The sequence below is a fragment of the Cnephaeus nilssonii genome, assembly GCF_951640355.1.
Source record: "Cnephaeus nilssonii genome assembly, chromosome: 14".
Lineage (NCBI taxonomy): Eukaryota > Metazoa > Chordata > Mammalia > Chiroptera > Vespertilionidae > Cnephaeus > Cnephaeus nilssonii.
In genome coordinates this window covers 59,132,246-59,147,338 of record NC_137085.1, presented here as the reverse complement: position 1 = coordinate 59,147,338, position 15,093 = coordinate 59,132,246, and the positions used below count along the sequence as shown (strand labels likewise).

At 41.4% G+C, this 15,093-nt stretch overlaps 1 protein-coding gene across 3 annotated transcripts in view; it reads right to left on the bottom strand.

Moving 5' to 3' along the window:
* The window catches only part of ADAMTSL1 (ADAMTS like 1), an 879,784-nt gene extending 865,103 nt beyond the window's left edge, over nucleotides 1–14,681 (bottom strand). Inside the window, exon 1 of one of the 3 annotated variants that reach the window (XM_079789992.1) lies at nucleotides 14,255–14,681. In XM_079789992.1, coding sequence (XP_079646118.1) covers nucleotides 14,255–14,341 — 87 coding nt within the window. In that variant the 5' untranslated portion in view covers nucleotides 14,342–14,681. The other 2 variants (XM_079789993.1, XM_079789994.1) reach the window with 2 other exon arrangements.
* Between the last annotated feature and the right edge of the window lie 412 nt (nucleotides 14,682–15,093).

Below are 15,093 nucleotides of genomic sequence, written 5' to 3'. Positions count from 1 at the left end.
TAGCAAGTAGCAAGCAGCGTTTGGATCCTGGTCTACTTCCTTTCCTTTCAACACTGTTCCCAAAATTCCACCCTGCCCCTCCACGCATCTGTGCTATGCATGCAATTAATTTGCATGCCTCCATTTTACATATTGTTTCATATTTGACCTCCCTTCACACAGTATTTGAGTCAGATGTATGAAAAGGAATAAAATAATTTATAATGTGCTAGCCACATATTGTCTCCTATCTTGGAAAATGTCAAGATTTGCAGGTTATATACAAGACCAAACACAAGAGTCCATGGGCTCTGTTGGTTTAGTTACATGCACAGGAGGTGAGTGGTATACTGCTCAGCTTTTGTAACCATTTGCAGAAGATTTCCAAAGTGACCCTGTTAGCCCATTGTTTAAATTAACTGTTTCCTGGGCCTCTGAAACAGTAAATTAGACGTATGGAGAAGAAGGTGCTGCTTCTCTATTATACGGAAAAAGAAGCCAACATAAAATGGAACACCACTGTTCACAGTAGCATCATTCACAATGACCAGAAGGTGGAAGCAACCCAAGTGTCCATGGATGAATGGATGAACAAAAGGTGGCAAATAAGGGTATTAATCAGCCTTAAACGGGAGGGAAATTCTGATACATGCTACAACATAGATGAACCTTGTGGACACTATGCTAAGAGAAATAAGCCAGGCACAAAAGGACAAATAATGAATGATCCCACTTAAATGAGGTACCTAGAAGAGTCAAATTCATAGAGACAGAAAGTAGAATGGTGGTTGCCAGGGGTGAGGGGAATGGAGAGTTGTTATTTGATGGCTATAGTTTCAGTCTTGCAAAATGAAAAGCATTCTGGAGATTGGTTGCATAGCAATGTGAATGCATCTTAACCATTTTACAGTACACTTAAAATGGTTAAGATGGTAAAGTTTGTGTGTATTTTGCCAATTATAATTTTTTTTTAATTTAAATGGTAAGTCAAAGATAATGTTAAGTGGTTTTACAGTAATGTCAGAGAACCTCTATTCACATATAAACAACAGAGTCAGAAAAATTAAACATCTAAGCCACATCTTGGAAGCCGGGAGGTTTGGAAAAGCTAATGAGGTTTAAACTAAAGCAAAATTTACCATCTTAACCATTTTAAGTGTACCGTAAAATGGTTAAGATGCATTCACATTGTTATGCAACCAGTCTCCAGAATGCTTTTCATTTTGCAAGACTGAAACTATAGCCATCAAATAACAACTCTGGGTTTGTGATATCGGTACACTTTCAACCCTCTTGAATTTGATTGAGCCAATACAATGTGAGCAGATCTGCCACCTGCCACTGGGAGGGGAAGCCCTTAGCAGCCGGGGGAGGCAGAGCGGCCTTCTCCTTGCCCTGCCTGCAGCCATGGAAGCACACGCTGGAGACGGAGCTGCTGTCAACACGGACTCCCAAGTACACACAGTGAGCCCAGCCCCCTGACAAGCCGCACAGAATGTGTGGCCTGATGGGGAAATGCACCTTTTTTAAGCCAGTACAGTTGGGGGGCTATTTGTTACCACAGTATCACCTAGCCTTTCCTGACTAGTAGAGTTTTAAAAGGAACATTACAATATGAGGATTTGAATTTCAGCTTACGTCAATAAATACTCTTTAATAGTCCAGAACCTGTATGTCTCGGCAACTGACTTCTGAAAGGACATTCACGATGACCGCTCTTCATTCGATGTACACGGTTGAACAATGACTCTTCTCAGTAAAGAAAACGTCTTTCCTCCCCACGTGCAGTACTACATCGTACCCTGTGCATGACTCCCAGGAAAGCGTGTCTTTGGTTTGGCTGGATTGTGACAGAGATGGGGAGAACATCCTAAATAACAGGCGCACGAAACATCTCCTTCCTTTCCTCCAAGAGCGTAGCAACCGTTGCTACATCACGCTTGAGGCGAGGAGGTGTTCAGCAGCACGTACTCTCGCTTTCACCAAGTGTCAAGTTCCCGGATGCCTTGGACAGTGTTCTAAATAAGTATCTGTTAATCTTCCGGGGGCATGATGACTCGAGAGGAAAATACACAGAAGCCAGTTTCCAGCAGGTTATGTGAAGGGCGGGAAGGGACGGGCTGAGGGTTTTCCTTTCCTTTTTCCTCCCATCATTCCTCTGCTGCAGGCACTGTGACTGAGAGCTAAAGCTATTCCCAAACATCTGAAAACCATTTATTAAAAAACTGAGGTTACTACAAATAAAGACACTTTAACTGGTGGTTCATATCTTTAGTTCATGATGTAACTAGACACTAAAATAACAGTGTATGCTCTGGAGGGAAAAATCACTGAGCGGAGTTATGAGACGCGTGGTCCACTCCCACCTCTCCCACTAACAAACTGGGACGTGTCACTCAGCTTCCTAAGATGTTATTTCTCACGTCCATAAATAAGACAGATCATCAGTGTTTCCCAAAATGTGGCCTTTGGTCCAGCTGTGCCTGAATCCTCTTGGATACGTGGATGAGGGGAAAGGGTATCCTAGAACCCATCATTTCCCTGTTGAGTCCGAATCCCTAAGAGTGGGGCCATTTGAGAGCTTCTCAGCTTTTGGTTGGACAGTTCTATCTTTGGTGACCTTTGGAATTGTGTGATAGGGCCAAACCAATCCTACATAATAAAATGGTAATATGTAAATTACCATCACTCCGCTACGCCCACGATTGGGCCAGCAGGAGGCGCAGGGGGCGGGACTCAGGGTGGCCAGAGTAGCTGATTGGGCCAGCAGGATGCTGGCGCCGCGAGCTCAGCGTCTGTGCCATGGCTGCGCCGGAGGCTTTCGGAAGGCCTGGTGCACCGGCGGACAGCCGGCCAGCTCCCCCGCGATCAAAAGCCAAAGCGGGGGAGCTGGCCGGCTGTCTGCTCCGGCACAAGGCCTTTCGAAAGCCTCCGCCGCACCGGAGGCTTTCGGAAGGCCTGGTGCACCAGCGGACAGCCAGCCCGCTGGTGCACCAGGTGCATGATTAAATCATGCACTGGGCCTCTAGTCCCTACATAAAATGAAGTTTGTGAAGCATAAGACTAAAAACTCTCTAAGGTTCCTCCCAGCTATAGAATCCCACAGTCATGTACAGAGCTGAACAGAAATACATGGCTCCTGCACCACCCACTCCAGCCCTCCCCAAAATGCATCCTTCTCTACTTAGAGGTCATCCTAGTGCAAAATAAAATATTAAAACTGATATGGAATGACTAACTATTCAAAAGTATTTCCTCCTTCATTTCACCTCATCTTCATTCTCTACCACAAAAAAAAAAAAATGCCTAAACCTCAATCACACCATAGAGAATAAATGTTAATTCCACATATGATATTTTACGGCCAGATCTTTACATCATGTTGACTCCATGTTCTCTCATAAAACTGTTTCCGAATATTAACTTCAAATTTTGTAAAACAATGTTTCTGTGCTGCATTTGTGAGCAAATAGGCTAGACTGAATTTACTGAAGCAGGGAATAGAAAGCAGTTACTGAAAGATTTTAAACTAGAACACAAAACGGGATGGAGGAAGTACGTTCCATGTTTGGTGACTAGCAGTCAGTGAACATCGATTCCCTTCCCTGAAGAACATAGGACTCTCCTAGTTGCTCAGGTCAGTAAATCCAGAACTAGAACCAAGGCCTCCAAACCTCAAGTTTAGTGTCTTTTTTGTAAAACTGACCAATGTTTATATTTACTCTGGGAAACAAAAAGTATGACTAGCTGGAAAGTGTGCATAATAACCAGAAGGAGCGCTAATGAGATTTGGAGATGAATCAGGACAGAAAAATAGAAATAATGACAGAATAAACAGTGCTAACTTCCAGTTAAATGTGGCAGATTGAACACCCCAAATGTCTGTTAAGATAACAGTAAGTAAATAAAGATGACAAGAGAACTGGAACAGAGACAACAGCAGGGAAAAGAAGCCACCAAATTTTTTGAATTTGGAAAACTGGTGGAGGATGTGTAACTGACTGACAGAACTGTGCCTGCAGAGGAGACAATGGTGAGAAGCAAGACCATTTGGCCCGGGAAGTTCAGAAAGGCTTCAGACCTGGAGGCACCTGTTGTTGCAAAAGCGGGGGAGGGTAGTGACCCTTTGCCTACAACTAGGAATAGTGGTTGAAAATCTATCTAAAGAACCCTTGAAAAGTAAAACTGAGAAAATATTTTAGAAAGTGCAACAAACTATAATGATAAAAACAAGATTTTAAAAGACAGATGGTCAATTCGGGAGGCATAATAACTGACTGACAAGTTTCACAAAAAGCAAACACATAAAATGCTGGCAAGGAAAGTATTGGACATATGAAAATAAATATTCCCTGAACTAAAGGACATAGATCTATTGCAAGTACATAAAGAACTTACCACGCTGTATTGAAATTACCCACATCAAGGCACATCATCATGAAACTTCAGTTCAGAGGTCAGCAAACTATGGCCAGGGGGCCAAAATCTGGCCCAACCCTTATTTTTGTAAATAGTTTACTGAAACACCGCCAAGTTCAATCATTTACATACTGCCTATTGCTGCTTTGTGCTATAAAAACAGAGTTGAGTAGTTGCAACAGATACAGTACTAGAGCACACAAAGCCTAAGATATTTACCCAAGAGAAATGAAAACATACGTTCACACAAAAACTTGCACATGAATGTTCATTAGCAGCATTACTCATAACAGCCCAGAGTGAAAACAATCCAAATGTCCATCCATAGACAATAGGATAAACAAAATGTGGCATGTCCATACAATGACATATTTTTCAGCCATAAAGAGAATAAAGTACGAATATAGGCTACAACTTGGATGAACTGTGAAAACATGCTAAGTGAAAGAAACCAATCCCTAAAGTTCACATATTCTATGATTCCATTCCTATGAAAATCCAGGGTATTAAAATGTATAAAGAAAGTAGATTAGTGATTGCTTGGGGCAGGGGTGGGTAGAGAATAGGAGTGTAGTAGCTAAAGAGTAAATGTTTCATTTTGGAATCACAAAAATTTCTAAAATTGACTGTGGTGATGGGTGTACATATCTGAGAATATAATAAACCACTGAATTGTGCTCTTTAAATAGGAAAATTGTATGATATATGAATTACATTTCAATAAAGCTGTTTATTTTTTTAATTAAAGGTGTTGGGGTGACATGGGTTAATGTAATTATATAGGATTCAAATGTACAATTCTATAATACATCATCTGTATATTGAATCGTGTGCCCACCACCCAAAGTCGTCTCCTTCATCACCATATATTTAACCCACTTTACCCTTTATTTCTCCCCCTCACTCCCCTTTCCTTCTAGTAATAACAATACGATGTCTGAGTCTATGAGGTTTTGTTTGTTTGTTTATCCTCACCCCAGGATATTTTCCTTTGATTTTTAGAGAGAGTGGAAGGGAGAGAGAGAAACATAGATGTCAGAGAGACACATCCATTGTTTACCTCCCGCACATCCCCAACTAGGGCTGGGGATCGAGTCTGCAACCGAGGTAGGTGCCTCTGACCAGAGTCGAATCTGGGACCCTTCACTCCGCAGGCTGATGCTCTCTATCCACTGAGCCAAACTGGCCAGGGCTGAGTCTATGAGTTTTTGTGTGTTTTAAAAAGAAAATATGCTGGGGAAAAATGGAATAATAATACTTCACCTGGCACACTGTAGCCATTACAATATATTAATACTGACCACTGAGTCTTTAAAATGTGGTAGAAGATCATGAAAGTTTGCCAAAGTAGGATATGAAAGAGAATTAGGGAATCATATCATAATTGAAGTCTAATGGCAAATGATAAGTCACATTAAAGGTATACTATAAGGACTATAAAAGAGGGTGAAATGAGTAAAGGGGGTCAATTGTGTGACAGTGGATGGAAACTACAGCTTTGGTGGTAAGCACACTGTAGTGTATTCAGATGTTGAACTATAATGTTGTATACCTTAAACTTGTATCATGTTATAAACCAATGTTACCTCAGTTCAAAAGAAAAAGACCTATGGAAGTACTAGTAACTAACAAGAAAAATCTCAAAAACATTATCTAATATTAATATAGTCAAAGACAAAGTTGGTTTTAGAGCACAGATGAGTTCCAGGGATAGAGAAGGTCATCTAATAATGACAAAAGGGCCAATTCACCAAAAACATAATTCTAAATGTTTATGCATCCAATTACAGGCAAAATAAATAAAGCAAAAATTCCAAGGAACAATAGACAAATCCACAATGATAAATGGATATTGCATTTATCAATCTCAATAACTGATACAGTAAGTATACAAAAATCTGTAAAGATACAGAATATTTTAATAGCCTCAACCAACTTGTCTTAATTGACATTTATACAATACTCCACCCAATAACAAACTGATCAGAAAAATTTAGAAGACACAAATTCATAGAAAATTTAATTCTTTTTAAATATACATAGAACAGGGGGCAATGGTAAGATATGTACACATATAATACCTTAATAAAAAAAATTGGGAAAAAATAAATAAATATACATAGAACATTTACTATACCATATTCTGGGATGTAAAGCAAATTTCATTAATTTAAAAGAATTCAAGTTATATAAAATGAGTTCTCTGACCAAACTGGAATTATATTAGGAAAAGAATAACACAAAGACATCTGGAAAATCTCCAGATTTTTAGAAACTAAACAACTCACTTCAAAACACAGGGGTAAAAGAGGAAGTCGGAGGGAAATAAGTTTTTTTAACTAAAAAAATGAAAACACATTTTGGTATGCCACTAAAACAGTACTGAGGAAAAATTTATGTCATTAGACACCTATATTTGAAAACATTAAATGTCTCAATGACCTCAGCATAATGAACTAGAAAAATAAGACCAAATAAAACATAAAGTAGTAGGAAAAAGTAAATAAAGATGAGTAAAATAATAAAATAGAAAACAAATCAATAGAGAAAAACCCATGAAACCAAAAGCTACTTCTTTGAAAAGATCTATACAATTGATAAACCTCTCAGAAGATTGATCAGGTAAAAGAATGAATAAACAATCAAAACCAGGAATGATAGAGGTGATATTATATGTTTTATATAATGAAAAAATAAGGAAGCATTATGAACTACTTTATGATAATAAATTCAACAACTTAAATGACATAGACAAATTCATGAAAGGCACAAACTACCAAAGCTAACTCAAAACAAAATAGATAACCTGAATAACTCTATATTTATTCAAGAATTTAAACTTGTAGTTAAAAATCTTCACATGAAGCCAATTCAAAGTCTGGATGGCTTCACGGATGAATTCTACCAAACATTTAATGAAGAAATCATTTACAACTGATTGTAAATGAAAATTGAAAAAGAAGGAATATTTCACAACTTATTCTGTGAGACCAGCATTACTCTGATACTAAAGCCAGACAAAGATATTGCAAAAAAAAAAATACAACCAATAGCCTTCACAAAGATGTAAAAATTCTAATCAAAACTTACCAAATTGAATACAACAATGTAAAAAAAAAAAAAGGAATAATATATTATCACCAAATTGAGTTTATCCCAGGAATGCAAGGTGAGTTTAACATTTGAAAGTCAATCAATGTAATTCACCACATTAACAAACTAAAATTAAAAACCATATGATAATTATATCTAGAGAAAGCATCTGACAAAAGCCAACATCCATATTTGATAACAACTCTCAGCAAATAAAAATATAAAAAGAACATCCTCAAGGGCATCTACAGAAAACCTACCCCTAACATCATACATAATGGTGAAACATCAAATTATATTTTCCTAAGATCAGGAACAAGGCAAGAATATCTGTTCACACCACTTCTATTCAATCTTGTACTGTAGGTGCTAGCCAGTGTTACTAAACAAGAAAAATAAATAAAAAGCATCCTGATTGGTAAAGAACTGTCTTTATTTGCATATGACATGATTATATGTGTAGAAAACTGGTGGGATATAACAAAAAGCTACTGCAACTAATAAGTGAGTTTAGTAAGGTTGAAGAAAATACAAACATACAAAAATCAATTTTTTTAAAATACTAACAAGGATCAGAAACAAAATTTTAAAAATAGTGCCATTTTAAAAGAGCATCAAAAATATGAAATTCTTAGCATAGGCTCTGACAAAATATGTAAGACCTGTATACTGAAAACTACCAACTATTGTTTAGAGAAATTTAAAAAGACCTAAGCAGAGAGTTACATAATGTTCAGGAATTATGAAACAACATTAAGAGACTAATTCTCTCAAAATAAATCGATAGATTAAAACACTCCCAAATGAATTCCTGCACACATCTTTTTTAATTGTTAAACTGATTCTAAAACTCATAAGGGATAGCCAAATCAATGTCCTTCAAACAACAGAATAAATAGGAAGAATCACACTTCTTGAGTTCAAGACTTACTGTACAGCTATAATGTTAATGATAGTGTGGTACTGGCATAGCAATAGACATATAGTTAACTGGAATAGAACAGAGAATCCAAAAATAGACCCACACAGGTATGGCAACTGATTTTCAACAAAGGTACAAAGGCAATTCAATGGAGAAAGGACAGTTTTTTCAAAAAATGTGCTAGAACAATTGAATACCCATAGGCCAAAAAATGAACTTTGTTCCATATCAAGCAGCACATACAAAAATTAACTGAAAATGAAACATAGACTAAATGTAACATATAAAATTATAAAAGAGAAAATTTCTATGATCTAGGTTAGACAAATATTTCTTTAAAACAAGAGCAAACGCATAATCTACAAAACAAACACACACACAAACAATGAAGCAAACTCAACTTTATCAAAATTAAAAACTGCTGCTCATCCAAAACACTGTCAAGAAAATGAAAAGACAAGCCACATATTGAGAGAAAATATTTGTAAATGATACCTCTAATAAGAACTTATAGCCAGAATATATAAAGAATTCTCAGGAACTCAATAATAAGAAAACAAATAACTCAATAAGAAATGGATAAAATATTTTAATAGAAAACTTTGCCAAAGAATATATATGGATTCTACATAAATCCATGAAAAAAAAAATGCTCCACATAATTCATCATTAGGGAATTTCAAATTAACACCCAGAACAAGCTACTAGTATGCCTATTGGCATAGCTAAATAAAAGACTGACCTCACCAGGTGTTGGCAAGGATGCAGAAGAACTGGAAATCTCATCCACTGCCAGCAGGAATGTAACCTGGGCCGCCTTTCACCTGTTAGAGTAACTATTATCAACACGACAAGGAATAACTAGCGTTGGAGAGGATGTGGAGAAAAGGGAGCCCTGGCGGACTGCTGGCAGAAATGTACATTCGGTGCAGCCACTATGAAAAACATTATGGAGAGGTTCCTTAAAAATTGTAAACTGGAGCTACCATAGGTCCCAGAAATCTCCCTTTTGGGTATCTACCTGAAAATTTGGGATACACTATTGGTAAAGATGTAGCTACTCCGTGTTTGTTGCAGCATTTTTCACAATAGCAAAGACATGGAAACAACCCAAGTGCCCTTGGATGGATGATTAAAGAAGATGTGGTACATATACTGGTATATACAATGGAATATTACTCAGCCATAAAAAAAGATGAAATAGTGACATTTGTGACAATGTGATCTTGAGAGTATTATGCTAAGGTAAAAAAATCAGAAGAAAAAAGAACAAGAACCATAAGATTTCACTCATATGTGGGATATAAAACAGGAAGCAACAAATGGACAAACAAAACAATTTTAAAAACTTATAGACACAAACAAAATGGTGGTTACTAGAGAAAAGTGTGTGTGTGGGGGGGAGTATGAAGAGGATACAGGGGTTTTAATACATGGTGATGGAAGGAGACTATGCTTCAGTTGGTGAGCATACAATAGAGTATACAGATGTCATATTATAAAGTTGTACACCTGAGTTTTATATATAGTTACTGAACAATGTTATCCCAATCAATTTAATAAAAAATAAAATAAAATGATACAACCTTCTGAAAACTGACAGTTTCTTTAAAAAGTTAAAAATACACCAATGATTCAGCCATTCCATTCCTAGGTACTTAACTAAAACAAAACAAATGAAACGACATGTCCATATAGATTTGTATACAAATCTTCATAGCAATTTGATTTGTAATTGCCAAAAACTGGAAACACAGTGTGTACCAACAGGGGAATGCTGGTGAGCAACAAACCATAGTGTATCCATACAATGTAATACTCAGGAATAAAAAGGAATGAACTGAGACATGCTACAGCATGGATAATTCAAAATAATTATGCTGCATGAAAGAAAAAAAACATTTAAAAAATGGGGGTACCTCCCTAGCTGGTTTGGCTCAATAGATAGTATGTCAGCCTGTGGACTGAAGGGTCCCAGGTTCGATTCTGGTCAAGGGCACATGCCCAGATTGCAGGCTCAATCCCCAGTAGGGGGCATGCAGGAGGCAGCCAATCCATCATTCTCTCTCATCATGGATGTTTCTATCTCTCTCGCACTGTCCCTTCCTTCTCTGAAATCAATCAATCAATAAATATATATGTATATATATATATATTTAAAAAGGGGGTACCTACTGTATGAGTCCATTTACACAAAATTCTAGAAGATACGTTAATTTTTTTGTGACAGAAAGTACATCACTGTTTGCCTGGTGACATTTGGTGCCAGGAAGGGCAGGGAGGGATTGCAAATGGTAATGAGGAAACTGCAATGATGATGCTGTGTGTACACAAATGTCAGAACTTATCAAAGTGTATACTTTAAAGATGTGCGGTTTACTATAAGTAAATTATACCTCAAAATAACATAAAACCACAACTACAACAACAACAACAGACTGGGGCAAGAAGTTGCTGTTTCCTTATAAACCTTTATAATTTTTTTAACCATGCAAAATTATTATCATGTTAAAACTAAAAATAAAACAAGATCAAGGACATACAAAAGGAATAACAAAAGAAACAAGTCTTCTTTTCTTCAAAATTTTTAGCTGAAAATCAGGTGCCCATAAAGGCACAAATTCTGTCCAGCCATCCTGGAACTATTTACTTCCTACTGAATTCCTAACAAGAATGCAATTATAACACATAGTAAATAAAAATATTCAACCTTAGTGTTTGAATGAGCTATCACTGATATGTCACCAAAAGAACATGAATTGCCATTAAGTGATTTTTTAAGCAATAACAGATTTGTGTTGATCTAGCCACAACCTTGTTTATTTTTACAGGGACTGCTATAGTAGGTAGTAGGAATCATTAAGTAGGTGATAACTCCTAGTGGTTAAAACCCCAATATGCTACTTCCTTACCTGGGAGCAATTTGGGCAATGGGATGAATTTGGGTTCAGCTGATGAACTGAAGGTGGTATCAGTAAAATAATCAGTTTCATTGCGAACCTAGGTAATGAGCTACCTTCAAGTTTCACAAGGAAAGAAAATAATCTTGCAAGTTAGGAGGGTATTCAGCCAGCACAAAAGCAGAAGTTCCGTGAAAAGAAAGGAAAAATGGTAGGATTTCCAAATAATTTTCATTTGCATTTAAATCATTCTTTGGACTTTTGGAGAAGAAAGCTCAGGTGTAATTCAGTTTAGGGAGCCAGAAGCTCTTGAACATAGGTCCTCCTTTTATTCTGGCTCATCTATGTATATAAAAGCCTAAGTGACTGAAGGACAGGTGCTATGACGTGCACTGACCACCAGGGGGCTGATGCTCAACACAGGAGCTGCCTCCTGGTGGTCAGTGCACTCCCACAGCCAACCTCCCGTGGCCCCCATTGCCGACCAGGCCGAGGGACCCCACCCATGCACGAATTGGTGCACTGGGCCTCTAATATATTTATATGGTCTGATAATTCTGGTAGTCATGCCTTCATGGATGAGTGTTGATTTCAAAACTGTTTAAGGAATGTATAAGTTCCAAACAATTTCAAACTATTTGGTATTAGCTATTGGTGATAGAATGATTTCTTGATATTATGTACCCTCAAATTTCTGGTCTGTGTAATCACTGATTAGACATAATGCCCATGTGGTTTTAAAATAAACTAAGTGAGGACATTAGAAAGTGGTGCAAGGTCAGCTGCTTCTGAGCAACACCTGAGTAAGTTAATTGTAAAGTATTGCATTCTAATAGGAGACAGGACCATCTACCACTTCAAACTCTTTCCTATCCCTTCCCTGACAAGTTTAGTCAGGCTCCTCACATGTGGACAGCAGCCCTGCCAAGTAGAACGAGAAAAAGTCATTTTGAGTTAAACAATAAACCACTTCCAAAGTAGGCTCGTGCACACGCGCGCACACACATACACACACGCACGAGCTCAAATCTGCTTTCATCATCTTCTTCCAGAAGATAATTGGTTGACAAGCAAAGCAAGGAGGAACAGGTGTGTAATGGCAAGAAAATCCTGAACATCCAGGAAGCACCAAGTGACTTGAAATAGGTCTGAAAAGGCAGAGTGGGCAAATATTAAAAAAAAAAAAAAAACACAAAAAAAAAACACAAAAAACAACAACCAACAAAACAGACCAAAAAACACACACATACAAAAACACATAGGTCTAAGAAACTCATTCTGTCTTGATTTGGGTTAGATGTCAACCTGCCTAGGTGAGGAAATGGAGTTAAGGGTCTTGACCACAATGACACAGCTAATGAGAGACCCAGCCAGGATTGGAAGCTCCGAGGTAAAAATGCTCTCTGGAGCCTGTCTCTTAGGCCCTCTTCACTGCTCTCCTGTGAGTTTCCTTTTGGGATCATGATTCTATAAGAACAGATTTTTGCACAGTGGTTTTCAACCCAGCTGCACCATGAAATCACCTGGAGCTTTATAAATCCTGATACCCAAGCCTCACCCCATGCCCCCAAGGGTTCTGATGCAATCTAGCTGGGGTGTGGCCCCAGCCAGGGAGTTCCAAGAGCTCCCACCGGCAATCCTCATTGTGCAGCCATGGAGCAAAGCATGTTGGGAATACAGCTTGCTGATAATTAAGGCACGTTTTTGCAATGCTTTTCTTCCACTCCAGCCTAAGCAGGTGTTCCCTGTTGAAAATGCCTATCCCTTGGTAGGGAAGCTCTTGCTGGCCAGCCTGCCCTGGGCGGTTCTTAGCCCTCATTCTTGGCCCTTGCTCATCCTCAGAGAGTGCCCCACTCCAATCAAAGTGACCATTAAAATCAAGACCCAGAAACAAGCTTCTAACGTTAAGGAAAAGCGAGAGAAGGAAGTCCCCCGATTTGGACAAGTCTCCGTAAGCAAAACAGAGGAAAGGGAGGCTATCTGGCGATAATTCCGGCCAAGAGTATTTGGGCATTTTCCCAGAATTACCCAAGTAATACTGTGAAGAGCAAATTTATGGAGGCTGAATTGTGTACAAACTGCCTAAATCGTGAGGTTTAACCAAAAGTTACCTGACTCTGGAAGCCCGAATGCCAAAGACTGCACGCATCGCGGGTTTGACTAACACCGGCCCTTCCCTAAGCAGCTCCCTCCAGGGTCCTTCAGGAATGAACCGTGGCCAAGCTGACTGTGAATGAGACACTCTCCCAGGGCCCTTCAGTGCCGCCTCCGGGCCACCCGAGCCACCCACTCAGGAGAACTCCCCAAATCCTACACCCCTTCTGGCTCCGGAGACAACTTAGGGGGCGTGGTGAGGACGCGCCCTCGTGCACCCGCCAGAAGCAGAGGCACCAGGGAGCCCACCTGGTCTGGCGCCCGCACCTCTTACCCCGCTCTGCGGCGACCCAGGGGCGCGGGGGCCCCTGCGTGACGATGTCATAAGCTCACCGGTCAAGGAAAGGACGAAAGGAGTGTCCCAGCGCCCGAGCCTCCCCACGCGGGCCGGAGCCTCCGCCACGAAGGAGAGAAGGGGCTCCGCGAAGGATCGTCCCAAAGGGGTGCAGGGTCTCGGGCTCCCTGGGAGAAGGCCGCACCCCGGCTCAGGCGCCGCCTCCTCGCCCCGACTCTGCCCAGCTGGAGGCAGGACCCGCGCTCGCGGGCGGGAAGTCGGGAAAGGGCCCCAGGAGGCTGGGCTGAGGCTCGGCGCGGACCTGACCCCGCCAGCCCCGAGCTCGCCGCGAGGGGCCGCCTTAGCCCCAAACCCGCGCCACCTGTCCCAGCTCGGGCAGCAGCGCAGTCTCAGGACAGAGCCCCGCTGGAGAGAGCGCGCCCCGCCGGAGCGCAGCCTGGAAAAAAAAAATGCCAGGAGAGGGAGGAACGCCGAACGCGCAGACCGCCCTACCTGTCCGGCGACAAACAGCAGCCACCAGGTGCTGCCGAAGATGCGGACCGAGAGCGCCGAGTGCCAGGGCGCAGCCAGGCGTGCCATGGTCCCCCCGCGGGGAAGAGGGGGCAGTGCCAGGCGAGACCCCTTCTCGGAAGCTGGAGCCGCTTCCCTGGCGGGCTGCGGAGGCTGGCCTCCCGGCGTGCGTCTGCGGGGCAGGGCTGCGCTGGACCGCCGCGTCCGCTGAGCCTCCCCGCGGCCGCGGAGCCCGGCTGCTTTAAATGGGAGCGCGTGCGCTGGGGGTGGGGGCCTTATTTGTGAATGTGCTGCTTGTCTTGGCTCGGGATGGTTCGCGCTCCAACCCCCACCCCACCCCACCCCCAGCACCCGCTCCGGCTCCTGCTCCTCCCCTCCTGGGTCAGCCCAGTGAAGGCGGGGAGCGCAGACACCCAGCCGCCGGGGCAGCGACCGCGGTGCGCGTTTCGGGGGAGCGGGGCTACCTGCTGGCTTCTATGTATTTATTCTTTTTAAAGGGAGGGTCCGGCGCTACACCTCTTGCTCCGCATTTGGAATGCCATCCCGCCCGCCCTGCGCGAATGCTGGATGAGAGGGGAGAGCGCTTCAGGACTCTGGGCGCTTTCTCGGGAACGAGTCCGCAGGGCCCTCCCTGTGCGTTTTGCCTGGAACTCGGAGCCCTGGAAGCCACGGAAGGGTCTCCGAGGACGGGGGGAGAGTTTGGTGCGTGTGCGGAGAGGGTCGATGATTAAGAAACTGGCGGGACAGCGGGGCAGACCTGGACGTTACCCTGTGCTAGCCTGTCCCTGGGGACCCGTCCCCTTGGGGACACAGACAGATTC